This window comes from Amaranthus tricolor, chromosome 9, assembly GCF_026212465.1.
Source record: "Amaranthus tricolor cultivar Red isolate AtriRed21 chromosome 9, ASM2621246v1, whole genome shotgun sequence".
NCBI lineage: Eukaryota > Viridiplantae > Streptophyta > Magnoliopsida > Caryophyllales > Amaranthaceae > Amaranthus > Amaranthus tricolor.
In genome coordinates, this window is record NC_080055.1 from 21,512,794 (window position 1) to 21,536,356 (window position 23,563).

The following is a 23,563-nucleotide window of genomic DNA, read 5'->3' on the forward strand; positions in this document are numbered from 1 at the left end:
CATTGTAGCTTTGAAATATAGCCGTTGTAGCCTTGAAATACAGCCGTTGAGTGAAGATTTATAAATACATCACCCTTGTTAATTCTATTTTATCCATCCTATTGCTTTTGAAGTTAAGTTGAGGTATGTTCTTGTAAATTATGTTTATTTTGATAAGTTCATTTATAATATTTATATTAGGGATGCAAACGGGGCGGGGCGGGGCGGGTATTGGCGTTACCATCCCCATCCCCATCTGGTAAATCAATCCCCATCCCCATCCCCACGGCGGGTATAATTTTTTTCCCCGTCCCCGCCCCGATGGGTTTGTACCTAATACCATCCCCATCCCCATCCCCATCTGGGTATCCATCCCCGTCTAATACCCATTTTACCCGTCCCACCACCCGTCAAATCCCCGCTTAATACCTATCTGTGTCACATATTTTTTTTCAAATCCCCATCTAATCATCACTTAATATCGCCTACCTCTACACAATTCGTAATGAATATAAACAAATTTTATTGAGAAAAAAGGATAAAAAATAGAAAAAACATGATTATAAACCTTACTCTAAAAAACATGATCTTAGACCTTAAAAGAAATATAAAAACGGGGTTTTTAAAGTTTTTAAAAAAATTTGAAAATAATTCAAGGTTTTCAGAAATTTGAAAAACAATTTAGGGTATTCCAATTCTCAAAATTTGTACATTTAGTGAGGCGGGGCGGGGCGGGGATGGGGCGGGTATCACCTAAAACCCATCCCCATCCCCATCCCCGCGGTGGGTATGAATTTTATACCCGTACCCGCCCCATGACCCATCAAACCGGGACCCACCCCCGCCCCGATGGGGCGGGGATGGGGCGGGTCTCCTATTAGACCCGCCCCGCCTGCATCCCTAATTTATATTAAGTTATTTATTAATTTCAAATTAATGTTTTTATTTAAATTTAGTTATATATGTCAAAGCATCATTCAATGGAAGAGTACTGTCATTGTGGTCATGAAGTTGAATACGGTCGCAATTGGAGCAATTTTAAACCTGGACGTCAATATGTTGCCTGTCCACTATTCGAAGATGAAGGTCTGAGAGGCACCTACTTTAGGTGGGTTAATCCAGAGGGCACCAAATGGCAAAAAGACATCATTATTAAGCTCGACAAAGAGAATGAGGAGCTTAGAACCGAGATACATAACTTGAGAAAGTGAAGAAACCGAGAGGATATTGAAAAAGTTTAATAAGCGTTCTTAAGTTGTAATGATTATATTTCATGAATGAACGATGTATTTGTAATCATTATTAATGAAACTATATTGAATTATCAGCATCGTCTATTTGTAATGAAGTCATCAACACAAGTCATAACAAGTCCGAGCATGGATGACTGTTCACCAAAAGTCCGAGCATGGATGAAACTATGTACTAATAAGGCTTATCAACTTCGATTCATATTCAAAATATGATAAAAACGATAAACATATATACATACATTACAAACTATGTATAAATGTCAAAATATCGAAATCTTACAAATGTTTAATATACACAAATGTTCAATGTATTACAAAATATACACTAATCCTCATCTTCCTCCTGCACCCTCTCCAACTGTGATGGCCTCTTATGCCTCCTATGATAGTAGGAGGCGTTCATGTGTCGCTCGGAGAGTGGAGGTGATTGGTATTGCGATGGTCCAATCGGCAAACAAGACAACACCAAAAACGTGCAATAGTCACACGAAATGATGCCAATTCTACATGAATACATACAAAATCAACTTCATCACCAAGTGCATTCACGAATATACATAATTAATTAACTACATTTATATAACTATTTAAACTAAATCAATTAATTACATATAATTAATATACAAAACAAAATCAACATGCATAATTAACTCCCTACATTTACATAAACTAAATCAATATAATCAACAAGTAACTAAGTACATTATTGTTAATTCAAATAAGTTGTGATGAAATAACCTAGTAAATAATCCACCAAGTACATTCAATACAATATCCACATCAAAGAACTAAAGTTATTCAACCATGATAAAAAAATGAACAAATAACTAAAAAATAACTAATACATTACCTTAATCAACTTAAATTGAACTAAATTGAAACAAATATTGAAGATTACATAAAAACCTAATTTTCTTATAAAATAAAAAAAAAACAAAGAAATTTATACCGCAGACAACTCCAAATATATGCTTGACCACTTTACTAGTGTTGGATAGAGAGAGGAAGGGATTAATCGAAGGTTTGAAGGTGTTTAAATGGAGGAAAAAGAAAGAGGATTAGTCGACTGGGTTTTAGGCTTTAATTAATTTGGAAGAAAATGAGAAAGGAAGGAGGTTCTGTTTAATTTAACTCGACACAGTTCGTGTTACCAACAACGAAAAAAGACTTAAGTTTAAAAATAGTCAAAGTATTTGTTCGCTATTAATAACAGCGAATAGACTTTTGATTATTTTTAACCTCAAGTCTTTATTCACTGTTAACGGCGAACATATCCGAACTATTTTTTTTTATTTCCAAACTTTACCATTATTCAATTTTTTTTTTTTTCTTATTTGTTTCAAAATTTCCCCAAATCCCCAATTGAACGGATCCAAAATTCATCCTCCTTACCGTTTAGTCAGTTTAATTGGGAATCTGATTGTGCAGTTCCAATGGCAAATTCCAATGTCGATGCCACTCCAGTTGCAGCCAAACCCACAATCACTCATGTCATATTCGATATGGATGGTCTTCTATTGGGTAACAATTATTTCTCTATCTCCTCCCCTAATTTTCAGATTTTGATTGGTATACGAATAAGACTATATCCTGGATAATTAAGTGAAATCAAGAAAGGAAAAACTTTTAAGTAAAGTTTAATGTCTTGGTTTGTATCTTCTTGATATGTAAGCTAGCCTAAAATGATGCCATTGTATATTTGTATTCAAGACAAAAGTGGGTACTTCAGGCTTTAATTGAATTTTTATTTTGATTTGTGCTAGGAATTACTGTTGGAAATTGGAAATGTATTGGATCATAGTATGTGCAAGTGTAGATGAATATGTACATTATTAATTATTGAAGTATTTGCCTCAAAATCACTTAGAAAATATTGTATATTCATGTTCAGCAAATCTAGACCGTCTCACTGTGAGGCGAGCTCATACAAGCAGCCTATTAGTAAAAAGACATAGAAAAAGAAATAAAATTTGAATGCACACTTGCACAAGAAGTAGTGTTTTTTAAGAGTTTGGGCTGACCCAGATTGAGGCCGTCTCACGGTGAGACAGTCTCAATAAAGACTTAGTGTTTCATGTTTAGGGCATAGAAATCAATTGAATTGAGCTTGATTGGAAATGTGATAGTCACTTGAAATTTGGATGTGAACACATTGCCACATTGGAGCTTTAGCCTTAAGCTCATTTCTAGAAGATTGGTGTATATTGATAAAGATTGGTACTGCTCTTAACTAGAGGAATTAATATATGAAATGACTATTGTTGAGTGTACACCCCAAGTATTGGATTATGCCATTTCTCTTGAAATTATATACTCTTCAGATTTGTAGTTGTTGACTTAAGAGAGGGAATCTTTCACTGAAAACAGTTATTTTCTTGACTATAGGCGACTTTTAGTTCATTGTTAAAGGAACTATGATCATTAAGACTAGATATCATGTTGTATTATTGTATGGAAATTGCTAAATGCATCTTTTATTTCATTCCATCGGAGTATCACACTCCAGAAAATTGTTGCAATCATGCTACCACTGTTTCCGACACTATCTTTGAAAATATGGGTGTTTGTCATAGTTGTTAGTCTTAATAGAATAAAATTCTATTTGTTCCATCATATATGGGATATGAATCATTTATGCGCTTGTAAAGTGATATCTTCTGCTTGATTTTTGGGTTCTGCTATCCGTCTTAACCTATTACATATCTAAATTGAGTTCTTTTTAGTTGGTTCCTCTTTCATCCTAAACTGTAATGTTTAAATTGGCAAAGGTTACTGAAGAAAGTGGGTGTACTGGAAAGTGGAAACATGGATGATCTACAAATAAATTCATGTCTTTTACCACCCTCTTTTGGTTAATAGAATTACTAGTTAGATAATTTTTCTGTTCGTTATGTCCCCATTCTGTTATATCTCTAGAACCTCACATTTGAATCAAAGCAATGATCTTGTCCGTTTTTGTTATCTACGCATATAAAAACAGAAACATATGTTATTTAACAGTTGCTTGTAAGGATCCTATTTTCCTCTAGCAAAGAGCATGCAACGCCCCCCTATGATTACTCAAATAGTTGTACATACTTCAGCAAAAGATGATATTTGCTTTATTAACACTCAACTTAAACAACAATGTTTTAAGAGCAGTTGGTTTGTAATTTGTATGTCTTGGCTGCATGCCTTCACAACCTCTTCAATCAATTAATCTAGGACTCCTCTCAATCTCCTAGAAAAGGACTAAATTGCAATGTCGTAATGTAGCTTGGCTCACGAACAACCTTGTTTAATAAAAAAATCCATTTACCCGTTCAACTGTGTTTATACAACCATACTCATCTAGTTATACTAGTTTAATTAAACAACGTTGGAAGAGAATACTCCCGTAAAGTAATTAATTCTACCTTGAACACAAGTACTCCATTATTAAATCCTAAAACTAGTTTGCAGACTTGTTTCATCAAAATTGCTATTTGCTATTTGTATTAGGTGTTGGTCGTTGCTCCAACTGCTTACTCATTGCAACAATTTGATTCAGCTCACAGTTTATACATCCAATTGGCGCATACCTGGTGACTAGTTGTTGTTCACTATGGTTTACTTTCTGTTGGTTGCTGCAGTGCTCGAGCCAACCTTCCAGCATGGGGGCGAGTCGACTTCTGCTTGCCAACCATATGTTGCCACCACTCGCTGTCAGAATTGCCAAATTTGCTCCCACCCTTTCTTCCACTTCTCCTTCCTGAGCCACGCTTTTGTGTGCTTCATTAACTTGGGCAATGTACTTCCCTTACAATCGACACATAAAAACTTTCTTTTCTTGGAAAGCCAACTAATTTTTATTTGGTAAACTCCTTTTTCATGTTCCAATAATCCTTTTTTTCTTACTGCCATTTACCTGTTCATTAGCAGCAACAATAAGGAAATCATTGCAGAATGGTTGATTCCCCTCTTTCCTTTCTTCAGTTTTGTAATGGGCGTATCATTGACATTTTAAATCTTTCAATTCTCATGGAAAAATGGGATGGTTGAGGTTGACATAAGCAACTAAGATAGAGGTCTTTACGAACAAAACCTGACTATTTCAACCTAAAAGTTCATAATACATTGTTATATTTTATATTGATGGATGACAGGACCACATGGTGGTACCATTAGATTTCATGTAAAGTTCTGTAATGAATAGGAAGATTTGAATAGTGATACTATGAAATGCCTTACGCCAAAGACAAGAGAATAATTGATTCCATCTCGACAACAGAATGTTGGTTCTGTAGCATAAGCTTTATCATTTCACCGCGTCTTGTATGAGACCGTCTCACCATGAGACAGGTCCATATAATATCCCATTTCTTCAATTGATTACTTTAAGATTATAAGTAATCGTTTTAAGGTTATAAATAATCACTCTAAGACTATAAAAAGTAATTATATTAAAATTATAAGTGATCATTTTAACGTTATAAGTGATCATTTTAAGACAAAAAATGTATATTGGGATAGAGTTGGTCTCACCGTGAGACCGTCTCATTTAAGAATTTGTGTTATCATTTCTGGTTGTTTGAACTATGTTAGCCCAGGATAATCTTATAATCTAGCAAAATCAATATGACAGAGGCTCATACTGCGTTTTTCTTGGATTAATAGTCACTTGCTTCCTTGTTTGATTCTTATATATAATGCATTTGTAATAGCTATTGGCATTTTCCACCCTTCTCTTGAGGCCTTCATCGGTCATTAAAATCTGTTCCTTCCCTAGAGAAGCTTTATATAATGCTATGTGTGGAATTTTTTATCTGCTCTGGTGTTGTTGTTAATGTCTTGTATTGCTACAGATACTGAGAAGTTTTATACTGAAGTTCAAGAAAAAATACTCGCTAGATACAATATTACCTTTGATTGGTCTCTTAAAGCAAGAATGATGGGGAAAAAAGCAATAGAAGCTGCTAGGGTCTTTGTGGAAGAGACTGGAATAAGCAACTCTCTTTCAGCCGAAGACTTCCTTGTAGAAAGGGAGACGATGCTGCAGAGCATGTTTCCTACAAGTGAGCTTATGCCAGGTATGTCTCCCTAAATCACAGTATGCTATATCTTTATTGTATTTTCTTCTGATATTCTAATATTAATCATCCTCTCGAGTCCTCTCAAAGTGTCTTTATCCTTGCCAGGTTAGGCTTATCATACCGTGAGCAAAAGTTCTTCTTTGAATCGTATTCAGACTTCAATCAGAAGCTTTTTACAATTGCTTAAGAATTCCAATCCTCTCAGAATTTGTAAAACTAAGGAACCTGATTCATCTCCATCTAAAAAAGCCAAATAGTTTACAGAAAATCAAGTACGTTAAAGAAACAGTTACCATAGCATGGGGTCATCGTCCTTGAGGGACATTAAGTAACTACCTACAAAAGGCAGAAATTGTGTAACAGAGTGGGGCTCTAACACTACTAGATCAGGAATCATTTGGTTGTATGTCTTCAAGTATCAAAAAAACACGTTGTCTGCATACACAACTCTAGGACTTTCTATGTGGGACAGTATTAAGCTTATTGTTCTGTACCGTAGACTCAGGGCTAGGGAAGTCTGATAAATCGTTTACATGCTATTTTCCCCAGTTATGACTTGGTGCTTTACATTTGTAAATGCTGATCAGTTCTAAATCTCAATACTATGCTTGGTGAAGAAATAGTAGATGCTGCATGATTCACATAAAAGGAAACATAATTCATTTCACCTTAGTTTTTGGTGATTTTCTCCGATCGCACACCAACCGTTGGATTTTCCCCCTCTATTTTGTGTCTCTACGCCAATTTTAAGACGAATTTTGTTCCGACTTAAATTAAATAGTAATTTTGACCCCCCCTTTTTGTGGTGAATCAAACAACACATTGAAATGAGTTATCCTACTGATCTTTCTCCTGTTTTTGTTTGATCTGTTTCCCTTCCTTTTTATCAATTGCAGAACCTGATAGATTGATTTCACTTCTTCGATCCAGGTGCCAGCAACTTGATCAAGCATTTGCATGCACATGGAGTACCAATCTGTGTAGCTACTGGGTAAACTTCTTTTAATTAATCTTTTCTTTGTTTTATCTTTTTGTGCTTTAACTATTGAAGGTGGAAAATTCATACATCTATTTATGATGTTGTCATGAACAAATGATTTATACATCTCTGTAAATGTAGATTGTAATGATTAAATAATGTATATAAAGTTGGGGTTACCAGTGTCTCCATTGGAGTATTCTGATAAATTAGAACTTAAACACTGGATAGGAATAAAAATCCAATGCTTTCCAAAATTGCTTGTCCTAATGTTTAAGAATTAGCTTCTCGGACTTGTCAACAGTGTCTTAATTATTATGTATGGCAAAACTGAGACTTGTTGGGACATGGCAAATGTCATGTTTAATGTCTAATTTATGCTGGATTGTGATGAACAAAAATCGTCATTGATGTTTAATGTTAGGTTTTAGGCATAAAGGTTTAGCAAGTATAGCGAACTTGTATGAATAACATAAAATGTAGTTGAATGTAAAGTATTTTGCGTATTGATTGTGACCTGATTGATTCAACACTTTGCTACTTCACCGTGATAAATAAAAAACTTCAGTTCAGTGATTTAATGTTCTTCGAGTATTTAATCTTTCTTATAATATGCTCCGAAATTCTGCATATTGTGATTCAACTTGCCAATTTAGAAACACAAATTGTTAAAATAGAAGTATTAGTTATACTCAGGTGATGTATATGGACGATTACTGTAAACTTATCCGAGCTCTGATATGAAATACAAGAAAAGGAAGTATAAAGGAAGAAAATAAAGTCGTAACTTATAGCATCAAATCCCGGCTATATTGATCAAAGAGCGGAATTCTAGCGAAGACGATAAAACTTCTGTTACATGATGTGTTGAACAATTCTGTACTGTAGTTCGCATAAACGACACTTTGAGCTGAAGACTCAAAGTCATGGAGAACTGTTTGCTTTGATGCACCATATTGTCCTTGGAGATGATCCTGAAGTCAAGCAGGGGAAGCCATCTCCTGATGGGTTTTTGGCAGCTGCCAGAAGATTTGAGGTGAATTCTCAATAAGCTCTTCCAGTGTCAAGATTCAATTTTTCAATTCAGCTAATAATTAACCCTTTATGAGTAGGGTGGACCGGTAGATCCAAAAAAATGTCTTGTATTTGAGGATGCACCATCAGGGATTCAAGCTGCTAAGAATGCTGGGATGTAAGTTCTTCTACCTTGAATTCATTAGCTTTCAAGTTGCTAAATAGCTATAGATAGCTGATTTGGTGTTACATAAGCGGCTTCTTTGGTAATCGGTACTATATGGTGGGAATGGTAATGGAAAGTTAGTGTAATTTTACTATGATTATCTCTTGACAAATTCATTGTTCATGCTTATTCTCCTTCAACAATCTCATTTTCTTCACGAAATTCATTTTAATGCATTACCTTTTGAAATATGGTATTAGGTGGTAATGAAAAATTGTGAACATATTTTTTTATGATCAAACTTTCATTCCCATGGAATATATTATGAAAATTTACACTACAAATCATTTTTATCATCACCAATTAGTACCGATAACCAGACGGGATGAAAATATAATTGAATTTGAATTCACTCTCTTTGCTGATATGATGCCTAGAATGAGTGCTTGCTAACATCTTAAGAGTTAAAAGTTTGTTGGTGGTAAATTGAATTTCTGGAAGTCCAAATTGTCTAGTATAATTTTGTGTATAGTCCTCCCGATCCTGATTTGCCTATGCCTGGCAGTGTCATGAATGTCTGAAATGGTGCCAAATTTTGGCAAAACAAGAATTAAGTTTTTGAAAAACTGAAGCTTGTTGTTACTCAGTGTCAAGGAACCAACTCAACCAAAAACTTAAGCTGATGGTTGAATCTTCAGGATATGTTATATACTCTAACACTCAGCTAGTACAAAAATGAGTTTCTTTTTGATGTGATAGGCTAGGCCTTGAAATCTCCGTATTAGGGATTGTTTAGCGATCTTTTGTCTGAAATCGGTGTTCAGGTCTGTGGTTATGGTTCCTGATCCAAGGCTAGACAGTTCTTTTCATGCGATTGCCGATCAAGTTCTAACATCCTTATTAGACTTTAATCCTGCTGAATGGGGCCTGCCGCCTTACAAAAAGGCAGCATGCTGAGCTCGACCAATGTGCTGCTCAATGAAGCTACACTCCCTTAAAAGCTCATCTCTTCAAAAGCCGTAGAAATGACATATGTTACTGATGCGCAATCAAGTTCTAAGACTAGATCAGTGTCTGGTTGGTGCCAATCAAAAGTGCTGATGCTCAGCTTTCCTTTAATTTGATTCAAAAAGTATTGTTAATTGTTATCTCCATATTATATAGGTTGAAATTTGGTGTAGTTACCCATTAGTTATCAGTTTTGTTGTCACACTGGGATGACTAAAATGGCTGCCTACATTTTTGTTGTATGTTAAGGGAGTTGTAATAAAGTTAAGAGTAACAATTTGAGTGAAGTTTATAATCCTTAGTTTGATTGATTTTGAGCCAAATATGGTTTAAGGTTTTTAAAGTATTTCAAACTGTACTTATAAAACTTCCACACTTTTCCAAAGTAGCAAATTCTCATTTTCCTTTAGAGGAGTGCAATGGGGAGTTTTTGAAAAACTAATTTCTAAACTAAGCGAAAGGAGAAGCCCTAATGGCTAGAGGTTGGGTTTCAAGGGAAGTCAAGGAAAAGGTCAAAGTCGCCGCCAAGAATAACAACTTCACACAAACTAACATCGATGTCCTTGGCCACAATTTTGACTAATCAGACCAGTCTTGACCAACTTTGACCATATGAGTCGTCCTTGGCAGCGATTCTGTCCCAGTTATTTTGAACTTTTTTGTTTTTTCTCTATAATTTCTTATGAATAATTCAATGCATTAATAATCAAATCTATATATCTAAAGATAACATGTGGATAAAATTATATGGATTTCGCACCGCACTTACTTCAATAAGAGCAGTGGGTAGGTGGTGGATGTAGGGTTTTACTCGCCCAATACACCCGCCCAACCCCATATCCACTGAAAATTTGAATAAAATAAGATGTTTTAACAACTTAATTCTAAAAATAAGCTTCGTGAAAACTTTATTCCCAAAATAAGCGTCCGTACATCTCAACCTAGGCTTAGTGTAATGTCGCTTACTAGACTTTAAAAAAATAAAATTTTTTTTTAAGTCGCGGTTAGTAACAGCGACTTAATGCGTTTCAAGTTTCCAGTTCTCGGTTACTTCCTCATTCCAACCTACGAGATTAAGAAGTTGACCAGTTAACCTTAAAATCGCTGTTAGTAACGATCCTTTCATACCATGTATACAATGTATTGCTTATTATCAATTTTCTATTCAATCCACTCTCAAGTATATTTATTTACAATTCTTAAAACGATCCTTTCATCACAGAGTCTAGTACCTACGTCTTCAAATTGATTTGATTTGAAGCTGATTTGGTTTAAAATATGAGGTTCAAATATTTCCTTTCTGTTTCGGTAATGAAACGAGGAAGTGCGAAAGACACTTAAAATACCTGGAGATTAGTGGAAGTGTGATCAAGAGAAGCAATTTGTGGGAGGAAGTGGCTTGAATTCCTGCAAAACAACTTGTTAGCCTTGTCCGGGGGGTGATCTCCCGGAAAACCCCTCCGACGCTCAAGTTAGAACGTGGATATCGGAAATAAATGAATGAACGATTATAGAATGAATGTAAGAAGAGATGTCGGGATTAAGATTGCTAGTGTTTGGGTAGGTTAATGAAGCAGGGTGAGAGCAATGATATTGCAAAGGCTATGTTTCAGATGATCTTTACTTCTTGATGGCTGCCCCTATTTATAATGATGGAAAGGAAGTTGCAGGAGAAGTGAACTATCATGGGAGTAGTGGGAGTAATGGGAAGAGTGGGCAGTTACTCATCTTGAAACAAGGAGAGCCATGCATTATGAGAGAGTGGAGAGTTATGGTTTTTCAGAGGTAACTGGCCCATGGGCCATTCAAGGAAGATGGGACTTCCAGAAAAAGCCCTTTGACCAAAAGTCAAGGTCAACGGAAAAGGTCAAAGGGTATTTCGGTAATATGATGCTATTTATTAAATAAATTAATTAAAAAGAAACAGTACCATGACATTTAGCCCCACGCATGAAGGAGGATGTGAGGAATAGCCCCAGCGATCAGAAACATCTTCCTTTATGCGGAAAAATACGTGTCCGTCGGACTCGGTTTGATGAAGAAAAATGACCGTAGAAAATACTCAAAAGCTCATAAGGAGTAACATGGCCACAATCTAGCAGATCCTCGGACGGATTAGGAAAATTTGGCTCGTAAGCTTCAAATCGATAGTTCACATGTCAAATTCCGAGTTGCGCTGAGAAAGATATGACTTTTCAAAGTGGTCGTACAGAAGCATATCGAATCCGAATTAGGCAAACAAACAAAGCCGCGGCTTGCAGCATGCCGCGGAATAGCCCCAGGCGTATTTATAAGGCAGCATCACAATCGTAGAGGAAAGGATGCAGATCTGCGACATTCCATACAACTTATTCTGCGACATCGCATATAACCTGTTCCATACTTGGAATATTTTTCTCAAATCTAGGCCCCCTGGGGGGTCCGACTTATCAACCTGACGGATGAGCTGCACACGTAAAGGACTCTTGTTCCCAGTATACAGTTTATAGAGCCGTGACATATACCATGTCGTGAGATAATTAAAGTCTGGATCCTGGCTTCACTCTATTGATGCCACGGAAACACCCAATACTTTGATTATTTTTTAGCAAGCTAGCACCCAAGGGGGGTCCGACTTATCCACCACACGATCAAATCAAACAATTTTATTGGTAAACTGAAGTTAGGAGAAACCAACAAAGGCGTGACTATTTCTTGAAGAACTTCAGAGTCCGCGTCTTCTACCACACGTACCTTATGAAAATTTCTTGCACCTGGGATATTTTGAAAGTGATAAGGACCACCTGAGGGTCCGACTTATGGACCATACGGACACTCTTGATATCGTCAAAGCAAGTCCCTTGCCCTTCCATGATCCGGAATGAGTACCGTATTCCGTGCCCTCGATCATACGGACATACATGAGATCTCCCATACTTAGAATTTTATCATCCTTGGAGTACAATTCTGGGTCCAACTCATCGACCTCTCGGAATAATATTAATATTAACCACAAAACATATCCCTAGCTTTCCTATGACGCGGAAGGGGCATTCAGGTCCGTGTCTTCGATCATACTGATATATGCAGATTATACCATACTTAGAATTTTTACACCATGACTGAGTGTTCCAAGGAGTCCGACTTATCAATCATACGGACTCTGAAATTTTTCACCTCATACATACGATGGTTTAGAACAAAAGTAGTGCGACGTGGCGTTCGCCGTATCCATAAGTCGGGCAGCTGAATGCATAACTTTTCATACTTGAAACATTTTTCGTTCTTGGAGGTGCAGTTTAAGGTCCGACTTGTCGACTTCCCGGACGTACTCAAATGTTGGAAGACTTAGAACAAATTTCCACTCTTCCTCTCCTTGGGGGTCCGACTTATCGACCCGACGGTTGCCCGAAAGTTGGTTAACTGGATACTTGGAGAAATCTGATGTTCCCCCCACATTGGGGATCCGACTTATCAATCTCCCGGCTATAGTTAAGAACTGACACTTCAAAGATTTTTAAATATTTCCTTTCTATTGAGGGTCTGACTTGTAGATCTTACGGAACGTGTTGGACACTTGGAAAAATTCCCAACGATTCCCCTCATGGGGAGTCCGACTTATCTTTTCTCCGGCTCTCGTTTGGGATCCTTCTTTCCATTTATTGTACTCAAGTCCCAAAGGCATTTATTGCTGTTATAAATAGGGTGGTTGGAACAGTTCCCTCTCACTTAATTCTCATTACTTCCTTCAAATTTTTACATCGCTGGAAAAAGAGTAGAGAGTGACGCTCTGACAATCTTCATCCTTCCTTCAAACTTCTGACAAATTCTTGAAGATCTTCAAGACATCTGACAGATCTTCATCAAGTTTCTAACAAATCTCCAACTTTTCTTCAAAGGTATTCAAACTTTTTCCCAGATCTTCGAATTTCTTCAAGTTAATCTTCAAACTGTTCTTAAATTTCTTCGATTTGTTCTTGAATTTCTTCAAATTATTCTTGAATGTTAGCCTAGGACATTGAATTCGTTTTATGAATTTAGTCTCTATTCTTTACAAGTTTCGCCTACTACTTTATGATTCTTGTTAACATGGATGTCGCGGCTACTCAAGAGACCATAGCTAACTCAGACATTAACTCTACTAACTTGTCGGAAACTCCTTTGATAGTACGTAGGCGTCTTAATAAAAAGGGGTTGTTAATGAATGATTCGGACGAAAGTAGTTCGGTGAGAATTATCCCCCATTATGAACCAATAAAAGCCGGGGATGAGTCGTCTGTATCCCCTATATACCCTCCGGAGATTATGAAAACTGCTCCTTGGGAAGTGAGCATTGTTTTCTTTCCCAATTACTTGCCGCGAATAAATCCTGACCTGGAAGGGTTATTGTATGTAGATATGGAAAACCTTGAAGGATCAGCCGAATCTTCTGGAAGGGAGAGCGCAGCGCCAGTTCCTCCTCCATTCTACATTCCAGACGGCGGGCCCCTAAACTACTTCATTGATTTACAGACCAAGAGAGATTTGGATAGTCAACGGGAAGCCATCTCCCGGAAATGGGGTTTGCCGGAGAACATTAATATTATTACACCAGGGAATTACGACACCGTTAGGTTTCCCCCCCCTCATTGTATAGCTGCTTACTTTCCTTCTTTCCAACTAGGACTTAGATTCCCTCTTCACCCATTTTTTAGGGAGGTGTTAGAGCTTTTAAACGTTTCGGTGCCCGAGCTATATCCTAACGCTTGGGGGTGTATGGTGGCCTTTTTGATTTTATGCAAAGTTTTGGCCGTGCCACCAACACTGACCGCCTTTAGATATATTTTTAGAGCCCGCCTATGTAATTCTCAATCATACGGCTGCGGCTGGATTACTTTCACGCATCGTCGCGGGCTGAAGATAGTCCAAGACCTCCCTGATAACCAAAAGGGGTATAGGACGAAATTTGCGTATTTGTATAATGCGGGAGGATGGAATATTAAGACCTCCTTCGACATCAAACCCAACCTTTCAGGTTTTAATAACGGAATCCCGCAGTGTTCTTTTAGTGACGCGGTGATCATTGAATATGCGAAGATGGACGTTCAATTAGGAAGGAAACTCATGAACGTCCAACTTAATTGGATACCCGGTCGTCCTGAGTTGGAGAATGAGAACCTCCTCTCAGCATTCGGCATCAGCTTGGCTGTCGATCGGAGTAAGAGTTGTCGGATTTCTTCCATCTCTTTTCTATGGCATGTTTAGCTGTTTCTAACTCATGGTTGTACAGGGATAGCCAAGGAAAATCTTCGAGCAAAGAGTCCAGATCTAATGAAGAAATTCAGTGTTTTGAGACTTGCTCAAGGGGCCATCCAACGGCCCGAGGATAAGCCTCTACCTCTTCCTCCGAAGGTATATCTTCACACATTTTTTTTTTTGTTCTAAAAGATTTCTGTTGATTCCTCCTAACCTTTTCTTTTTTAGGACTCGACGACCGTAGAGAAGGGTCTTGACGAGGTGCCCGGCGAGGAAGAGGCTCTCCGTCTCCTCGAGGAGAGGAGAAAAGTACATGTTCCCGATGACTCCCAAAGGGTAATCCCCTCTAAGAAGAGGGAATCAAAGAAAAAGAAAAGTGGGAAGGGGAGGAAGAGAAAAAGAGACTCTCCTTCCCACGGGGAGAGCGCAGCAAAGAAGGTCTCTCTCGAGACCATACATACCGCCGTACCTCTACAGGCGAGGTCGGCGGGAGGGGAGACGTCGACTCCCCCAGCCGAAGCCCCCATCTCCCCGAACGATAAAGAGACGGTCGGGGAGTCGTCTGCGGCCCCAGAGCCGCGGATAGAGGAGGTGTATCGTCGTAGGGAGGTCACACCTTTCCAACCCGATACCCTCTTCAATGAATTGGGGCACAAGGGTATGATTACCCGTTTCAACCGGGCGACGTCCCATCTTATCAGCCGGAAGGACGTCGATCATCTGGACTCCCTGCCTTCTGTCGACAGGGTTCGTCAACTCCAGGCCTCGGCGGCTGAGGTACCATGTCAGTTTTTCAGTTTGTTCGAATTAGATTGCCGGATGATCTATTTGACCTTGTTCTCCTTTGCAGACGTACTTAAGGCTATCGTTTGAATTGAACCTTAGCCGTCAGAGTGCCGCGGACAGAGAAACCCTGGCGGCCCTCACTTCTCACTGCCAAGAACAAGAGGAGGAGCTGAAGAGACTGAGGGCGGATCTTGAGGAGCCGCCTTCCTTAAAGGAGAAGCTGGCTAAGTGCGTCGAATTAAAAGAGCGCTTAGTCAGCATAGAAGAACGGCGAGAAAGGGCCAGAAAGCAGCTTGAGGGGACCGTGGCTAACTTGGACACGGCGTCAAATATGTCGGCCACCCTTGGCCATGAGATCGGGCACCTGACGGACGTTCATGCTAAGCTGGTGCGACAAAACCAGTTACTTCTGCGTCAGGTGTCCGATGAGTCGGATAAGTTCCAAACCTTGCTGTCCGCGGCCACAATATACAAGCTTTGCTTGGGTAGGAAGTCGCGGATGGTAAGGGATTGGTTGTCCTCGGATGAGCCGGAGGCATCAAGTTTCTTGGGGGCGCTAACCACGGAAATGGTGGGAGCCGGTACCATGATAAGCGGTGAAAGATTCCGCCTGGCTGCCGCGGAGTTAGGCGTCGACTTTGATTCCCTTCTTGAGAAGGCCAATGAGAAGGGGAACGAAGCTTTGGCTAACCTAGCTCCGATTTTGGATCGGGAGTCAGCGGTGCTGGTGGACCCCCATTGGGACGCGGAAGAGGCTAGGGAGTGGTCGGAGAGAGTGGACCCTGCTGCTGAAAAGGAGGCCTTACGTCTTGATTTGGACAAACTCTCTCTCTCTCCTCCCTCTGCCTCGGACGTCTCCGAGAACTTGGCGCTTTCTAAGCTGGAGAGTTTGTGCTTAGACTTATCCAATCTGCTGATCGACGAGGGCAAAAACCTCCAGGGCTTATCTAGGGACTTATCCGAGATCGGAGTGGAGCCGTTCGATGTTGAAGAATTCATAATCTTCACTCCGAGCCTTGGCGAGGGAGTTGCCGGGTCCCCCCCTCAAGATCCGGAGGGAGATGTAGACGCCTTCTTGGATGATCTCTGATCTTTGTAATATAAATTTTGTAATATTAACTTTTGTAACCTTAAAATATAATCAATTTGTATGTTGATCTCGATGCCGTATTTGTTTAATTATTTCAAACTTTCTTTCACTGGCCGGGGCTTCTCTCCCTCATTAGGCGGGAAACAGCCTTTAATTGATGTCACGGCTTGAACTTGTAGATTTGACAATTTCGACCTTGGAACCAATTTAAGGGTCCGATTCATCAACGTCGCGGCAGGTTGAACTTCAGGACCCTTATCAGAGGGTCCGACTTGTCGACGTTGCGTACAAGGAACATTTAGCTAGATATTTGGAATGATTTTTAACTCGGGACCCCAATCTGAGGGTCCGACTTGTCGATGTCCCTGTTGGGGAACATTTTGGCGAAAATCTTTGAATGTTTGTAGTTTGGGACCCCAATCTGGGGGTCCGACTTGTCGATGTCCCGGTCGGGAAACATCTTTGTGAAAAACTTGGAATATTTTTGAACTTAGGGACCCCAATCTGGGGGTCCGACTTATCGATGTCCCGGTTGGAAAACATCTTTGTGAATAAACTTAGAATGTTTTTGAATTCAGGGACCCCAAACTGGGGGTCCGACTTATCGATGCTATGAACAGAGGGTGAATGCTTGAAATGATTTTTGGTCTTGGAACCCTATTCTAAGGGTCCGACTTATAAGTATCACAAGTTTGTTAGTGACTTAGAATAATTTGATAATGGGACCCCTCTCAAGGGGTCCGACTTATGGATATCACTGATTTAATAAGATTTGCAATAGATTTTTACCAAATAACTGCGAACATAGGAGCCGGATAATCTGAAAATGAAACTTCTGTTATAAAGGATTGACAAGAATACAAATGACGATGACAAAAGTGATTTCAAATGACAACGCAACTATGTTGCGGAATGAAGGTATTCTCTGTTGAAGCTGCTTATACTGATACTAGCAACTGATTCCCCCTTGCAAATTTTATTTAAATGAAGAATTTCTTTAAGTGGTCTCCATTCCATGGACGGGGTAGTTTTCTCCCTTTCATGTCTTCTAGTTCGAACGTTCCTGGTCTGATGATGCGGGTGACTTTGAAAGGTTCATCCCAGTTGGCCCCTAACTTTCCTTTTTCAACAATCTTCCCAGTAGCTTCGACTTTTCGGAGGACGAGATCATTGACTTGGATACGTCTTGTTTTCACATGGCGGTTGAAGCTACGAATCATCTTCTGCTTTTGGGCCACCGATCTCAGTAGTGCATTTCCTCTGGTCTCTGGAAGTAGGTCTAAGTTTGCTCTTTTTCCTTCTTCGTTCTCGTCGTATGAGTAGTAGGTGACCCTTGTAGAGGGTACTCCTATTTCTACTGGAAGTACGGCTTCGGACCCGTACACTAAAGAGAACGGTGTGTGCCCCGTGGCCTCTTTTATGGTGGTTCGACTGGCCCATAAGATTCCGGGTAGTTCTTCATCCCAATTACCCTTCACACCTTCTATCTTCTTTTTGATACCGTTTAGTATCTCCTTGTTGGCGAACTCTACCTGACCGTTAGTTTGCGGCCTGGACACAGAACTAAATCTGATTTGGATGTGGAATTTGTCGCAATACTCAATGGTGTTCTTGCTGACAAATTGCCTTCCATTATCCGTGATGATCACCCTCGGTATGCCGTATCTTGTGATGATGTTCCGCCATAAAAACTGGCAGACTTGCTTGTCTGTGATCGAACTAAGAGCCTCTGCTTCTACGTACTTAGTGAAGTAATCAATAGCCACAATGATGAACTTGCGCTGCCCCTTTGCTGGTGGAAAAGGGCCAAGGAGATCCATACCCCACTTGTCGAATGGCAGGACGGCTTGCAAGACGGTCAAGTAATTAGAGGGTTTTCTCCCTTTCTTTGAGTGATACTGACATTCAGGACACCGTAGGATCAACTCTTCCGCGTCTTTCCGGAGTGAAGGCCAATAATAACCACTTCTAAGGACTTTGCTAATGACCGTTCGCACTCCCTGGTGTATTCTGCATCCGCCTTCGTGTATTTCTCGTAGGATATAATTTCCTTCTTCAGGAGCAACACATTTCAGGAGGGGATGTGTGTATGATTTTTTATAAAGCGTTCCTTCATGAAGTTCGAACCATTTGGCTTTCTTCTGGAGCATTTTGGCCTGATTCTCGTCCTGGGGGAGCGTTTGATCTTGCAAGTACTTAACGTATGGCCCCATCCATGTTTCAGATCTGTCGATGGTGTTGATCATGAGGTTGATGCTGGGGTTGGGGAGCACTTCCCAAATTATATCACGAGCCGCGGAAGTATCTGCGGAGCTGGCAAGTTTTGCTAGGGAATCGGCCTGGGCATTTTGGGATCGTGGAATGTGCTCAAACGTGAAGTTGTCAAACTTTGGAATAAAGTCCTTCACTTGCTGCAGATACATTTTCATGCTATCATCTTTAGCCTCGAATTCCCCGTTTACTTGCCCCACTATCAATTGGGAATCCGAGAATGCGGCCAATTCTTTAGCCCCTGCCTCGTAGCAGATTTTCAGCCCCATCAGTAATGCTTCATACTCGGCCTCATTGTTGGATGCCGCGAACTCAAATCTGACCGCCCTTTCCATGCGGACCCCGGCGGAAGACACAATGAGGAGCCCGGCCCCACTCGCCGATTGTGTTGAAGACCCGTCTACATACAATTTCCATTCTCGATTAAGTTCAGCAGGAGGGGGGGAAGTGCTTTCAGCAATAAAGTCAGCCAAGGCTTGTGCTTTAATTGCCGTTCGAGACTCGTACTCGATGCCGAAATCTGCTAGCTGGTTTGCCCAATCTGTGACGCGGCTCGACTTGTTTTTCCCCTCAAGGATCTTTTTCAAAGGTTGATCAGTCCGGACAATGATCGGGTTGGACTGAAAGTATGGCTTTAATTTCCTGCTGGCCATCACTATCGCAAATATGACCTTTTCCACTTCGCAATAGTTCCCTTCTGAGCCGCGGAATGCATGACTCACATAGTATATTGGAAGCTGCTTCTTTTCTCTTTCCGCCACAAGTACTCCGGATAACGAGTACTCGGAGACAGAGACATATAAGACTAGCTTTTCCCCATTGATGGGCGAAACTAGTTTTCGCAAGGCCGATAAGTGCTCCTTAAGCTGACGGAAAGACTCTTCTGCTTCCGCGGTCCATTCGAATTTCTGTTGCTTTATTGTTTTGAAGAAAGGTAAGCATTTGTCTGCCGATTTTGAAAGGAATCTTCCTAGTGCGGCTATGCACCCCGTAAGCTTTTGCACTTCTTTTACGGAGGTGGGGGATCTCATGTTTTGAATGGCCTGAATCTTATCCGGATTTGCCTCGATGCCCCGTTCGTCTACCAAGAAGCCGAGACATTTTCCTCCGGTGACCCCGAACACACACTTGTCCGGATTGAGCTTCATCTGGTGTTTACGGAGGGTATTGAACGTTTCACGCAAGTCCGCAGCGTGCTGAGTGGCGTGCTTGCTTTTTGTTATCATGTCATCCACGTATACCTCAAGATTCCGTCCAATCTGAGATTGGAAAACCTTGTTTACCATCCTTTGATAGGTGGCTCCTGCATTTTTTAACCCGAAGGGCATGACTTTGTAGCAGTAGACACCCATGCTAGTAATGAAGGCCGTGTGTATTTGGTCCTCCGGCGCCAATTGAATCTGGTGATATCCGGCATTGGCATCCATGAAACTTAATAGCGCATGGCCTGCTGTGGAGTCCACCAGGCGATCTATTTTGGGAAGTGGATAGTCGTCCTTGGGGCAGGCTCTATTCAAATCCGTGAAATCGACACACATCCTCCATTTGCCGTTTGGTTTCTTCACGAGGACGACATTGGATAGCCAATCGGAGTATTTGCATTCTCTAATGAATCCGGCTCTCAATAATTTTTCAACTTCCTCTTTGGCAGCCTCGGTCCGCTCTTTTCCTTGATGCCGCAGCTTCTGCTTTACTGGTTTGTGGCCTGGTCTTATGTCAAGTTTATGACACATGACGCTAGTAGGGATGCCAGGTATTTCTTCCGTGCTGAAGGCGAAGACGTCACGGAACTCAACAATGGTGGCCACGATTTCTTGTTTAATCGTACCAGGAAGATCTTTCCCTATCTTTAGTTGCTTTCCCTCGAACATGTCTACTGCCTCGTATCTTTCTATGGGGCGAGGCCTTTCGTGTGTGCTAGGGTTTTCCATATAAACGCTCATGACAGCGGGAGCGTCTTGATCTTCCCTTTCCCTTTTGGCGGGTGTCGCGGAGTGTCCGCGCTTCAGAGTGTTTATAAGGCATTGGCGTGCCGTTATCTGATCTCCCTTGAGGATGCCAACTTTCCCATCGTCCCGTTCGAATTGTAACAAGAGTTGATGAGGGAAGATTGCAGCTTTGATCTTGTTAATGAGGGGAAGTCCCATGATGGCGTTGTAAGGGAAAGCGAGATCCACTACCGTGAAACGTATGGGCAGGGTCCTGCTTTCACTTCTTTCTCCCACGCGCACGGGGAGAATGATCGTTCCTAGCGGAATGACCTGACTTCCCCCAAACCCGATCAGCGGCTTATCGAGGGGCTGCAAGTGCTTTTCCTCGAACTTCATTTTTCTCAAGCACTCCATTGTAATGAGATCAGCCGTGCTTCCGGTATCCACGAGTACCCTTTTGACTTTCATCTGTCCGATTTTGAGGGTGACCACCAGAGGGTCAGTATGGGGCTGTTGCAGCGTTTGAGAGGTCGTGGCATCAAACTTCATGACCGGCCCGCCGATTACGGTCGTTGTTGGTCTTTTCAGCAGAGTATGAACACTGTCTTTTGCAGCGCGGACGGTAGGATATTCCTCGGTGTATCCTCCAAAAATCATGTTGATGGTCCCTTGCGTATGGGAACCTTCGCGCCTTGCCTCTTCCCTCTTGGGGGATCCGCGTCTTTGATTCCACTGCCTTCTGTTTGCTCCTTCTTCCGTGTCATAGTCCCTCTTGTTGAGGAACCTGGAAAGCTTTCCTTCATCGGCCAGCTGATACAAGATACGCTTGAGTTCGCGACATTGGGCGAGGGTGTGGTCGTGCTCTTTGTGGTAGTCACACCACAAATTGTAATTGCGCCTGTTGGAAGGAGTGGTAGTGGGAGGTGGAGTTGGCAACTTGTCGCGAACGGCAAAGAAAATATCCCTTCTGTTTCGATTAAACATCGGGTCGTTTCCTCCGTCTAACAAATTGCGTGTTCTGGATTCCCCTGCCGCGGTATAAATGTGATGGGAACGCGGGGGTCCCATATCTGAAGGGGGCGCGGGACGACGCGGCGTGTGATTTCTTTCCCTCCTCGGCTGGTGCTCTTCTCTGTTCCTCGAGGATTGGTGGGGGGTTGCGGCGTCTTTCTTGTCAGACTTCCGCCTCTTGGGGTCGTGTGCCTGACATACCTCGGAGGCCGTGACATAACTTTGACATTGCTTCATGGCCTCCGCATATGTCTTGACCTGGCTTTCCACCAACTGGAACTTGAGCCTTTGAGCCTTCATTCCATTGATAAGGGCGTTTAAGGCGACTGATTCCTCTAAATCTGTCACCTCTAGCACCGCCTCATGGAATTTCTTCAGATAGGAGGATATGGATTCTCCTTCCAATTGAGTGACACTTAGTAGGTGGAAATTTGATTTCTCCTGCCTTCTTGAGGCTATAAAGTGGCCTAGAAATTTGCCTTCTAGCTGGGAAAAATTGTGGATACTTCCTTGGGGAAGGGAGGTGTACCACGTCAAGGCTGCTCCCGTAAGAGTAGTTGGGAAGAATTTACACCACAAGGAAGGATTGGTAGTGTGCAGCACCATCAGGTTCTTGTACGCCATCAAGTGTTCTTCAGGGCATGACGTTCCGTCAAACGCCGCCATATTTGGGATTTTTATTTTCCCCGGGTTGGGAATGTTAAGTATTTCAGGAGCCATTGGAGAGATTATGGGCGTAGGATCTCCAGGGAGGATTTTGACCTCATCTTCGTTCCGCGGCATGGTTACAGGACTCGCTGGATGGTTGGATCCTACCAGCTGCGCCCTCTTCCTCTCTTCCCTCCGTCGATCCACCAGTGACTGGATGCTTTCGGATGCCTTATGCTTTTTGCTTTCTAAATAAGTACGGGCATCTTGAGAGGCGGTTTTAGACTCTCTGTCTCTAGGATCACTTCTGCCGAGGCTTGTGTGAGTCCTTGGTCTCTCCCGTCGCCTCTTGTTTCTCTTGCTGGAACGTGACATCTCCGAGTTCCCATCTTGAGATTCGTGGGATTTGGGTGTCTCGTTAGGGGGCTCGATCCGTTCCCGTAGATTTTTTATTTGATCTGCCATATCATCCAATACTTGTTGTGGAGCAGGATTATTGTTATTCATGACAGCGCGGAGCTGTTCGGAAAACGCAGCAGTGAGGTTTCGTGCTAGCATGTCCAGATCACGGCGGGTCACGGCCTGATTGTTGGCCTGACCTGCAGAAGTGTCTGTATCTGTGCTATGCACGGTTGCGGTTTGTGTTGGATTTCTTTTGGGAGCCATGACTTATTGTAACACTCCCCACAGACGGCGCCAAACTGTTTCGGTAATGAAACGAGGAAGTGCGAAAGACACTTAAAATACCTGGAGATTAGTGGAAGTGTGATCAAGAGAAGCAATTTGTGGGAGGAAGTGGCTTGAATTCCTGCAAAACAACTTGTTAGCTTTGTCCGGGGGGTGATCTCCCGGAAAACCCCTCCGACGCTCAAGTTAGAACGTGGATATCGGAAATAAATGAATGAACGATTATAGAATGAATGTAAGAAGAGATGTCGGGATTAAGATTGCTAGTGTTTGGGTAGGTTAATGAAGCAGGGTGAGAGCAATGATATTGCAAAGGCTATGTTTCAGATGATCTTTACTTCTTGATGGCTGCCCCTATTTATAATGATGGAAAGGAAGTTGCAGGAGAAGTGAACTATCATGGGAGTAGTGGGAGTAATGGGAAGAGTGGGCAGTTACTCATCTTGAAACAAGGAGAGCCATGCATTATGAGAGA

The 23,563-nt window shown here is 41.3% G+C and overlaps 2 protein-coding genes across 2 annotated transcripts; one reads left to right on the top strand and one right to left on the bottom strand.

The window, feature by feature from the left end:
* The first annotated feature begins 2,533 nt into the window (after nt 1-2,533).
* LOC130824494 ((DL)-glycerol-3-phosphatase 2-like) lies at nt 2,534-9,773 on the top strand. The gene is made up of 6 exons (XM_057689531.1): nt 2,534-2,753; nt 6,056-6,280; nt 7,214-7,274; nt 8,151-8,298; nt 8,375-8,454; nt 9,267-9,773. The coding sequence occupies exons 1-6, from the start codon at nt 2,666-2,668 to the stop codon at nt 9,397-9,399; spliced, it is 735 nt and encodes a 244-aa protein (XP_057545514.1). The 5' UTR covers nt 2,534-2,665; the 3' UTR covers nt 9,400-9,773.
* Nucleotides 9,774-16,629: 6,856 nt separating this feature from the next.
* On the bottom strand, nt 16,630-22,959 carry LOC130823373 (uncharacterized). Its single transcript, XM_057687994.1, has 5 exons — nt 22,357-22,959; nt 21,235-22,239; nt 20,095-21,132; nt 17,908-20,007; nt 16,630-16,842 (listed from the first exon to the last, which is right to left on the bottom strand). Exons 1-5 carry the CDS (start codon nt 22,957-22,959, stop codon nt 16,630-16,632), a joined length of 4,959 nt encoding a protein of 1,652 aa, XP_057543977.1.
* Between the last annotated feature and the right edge of the window lie 604 nt (nt 22,960-23,563).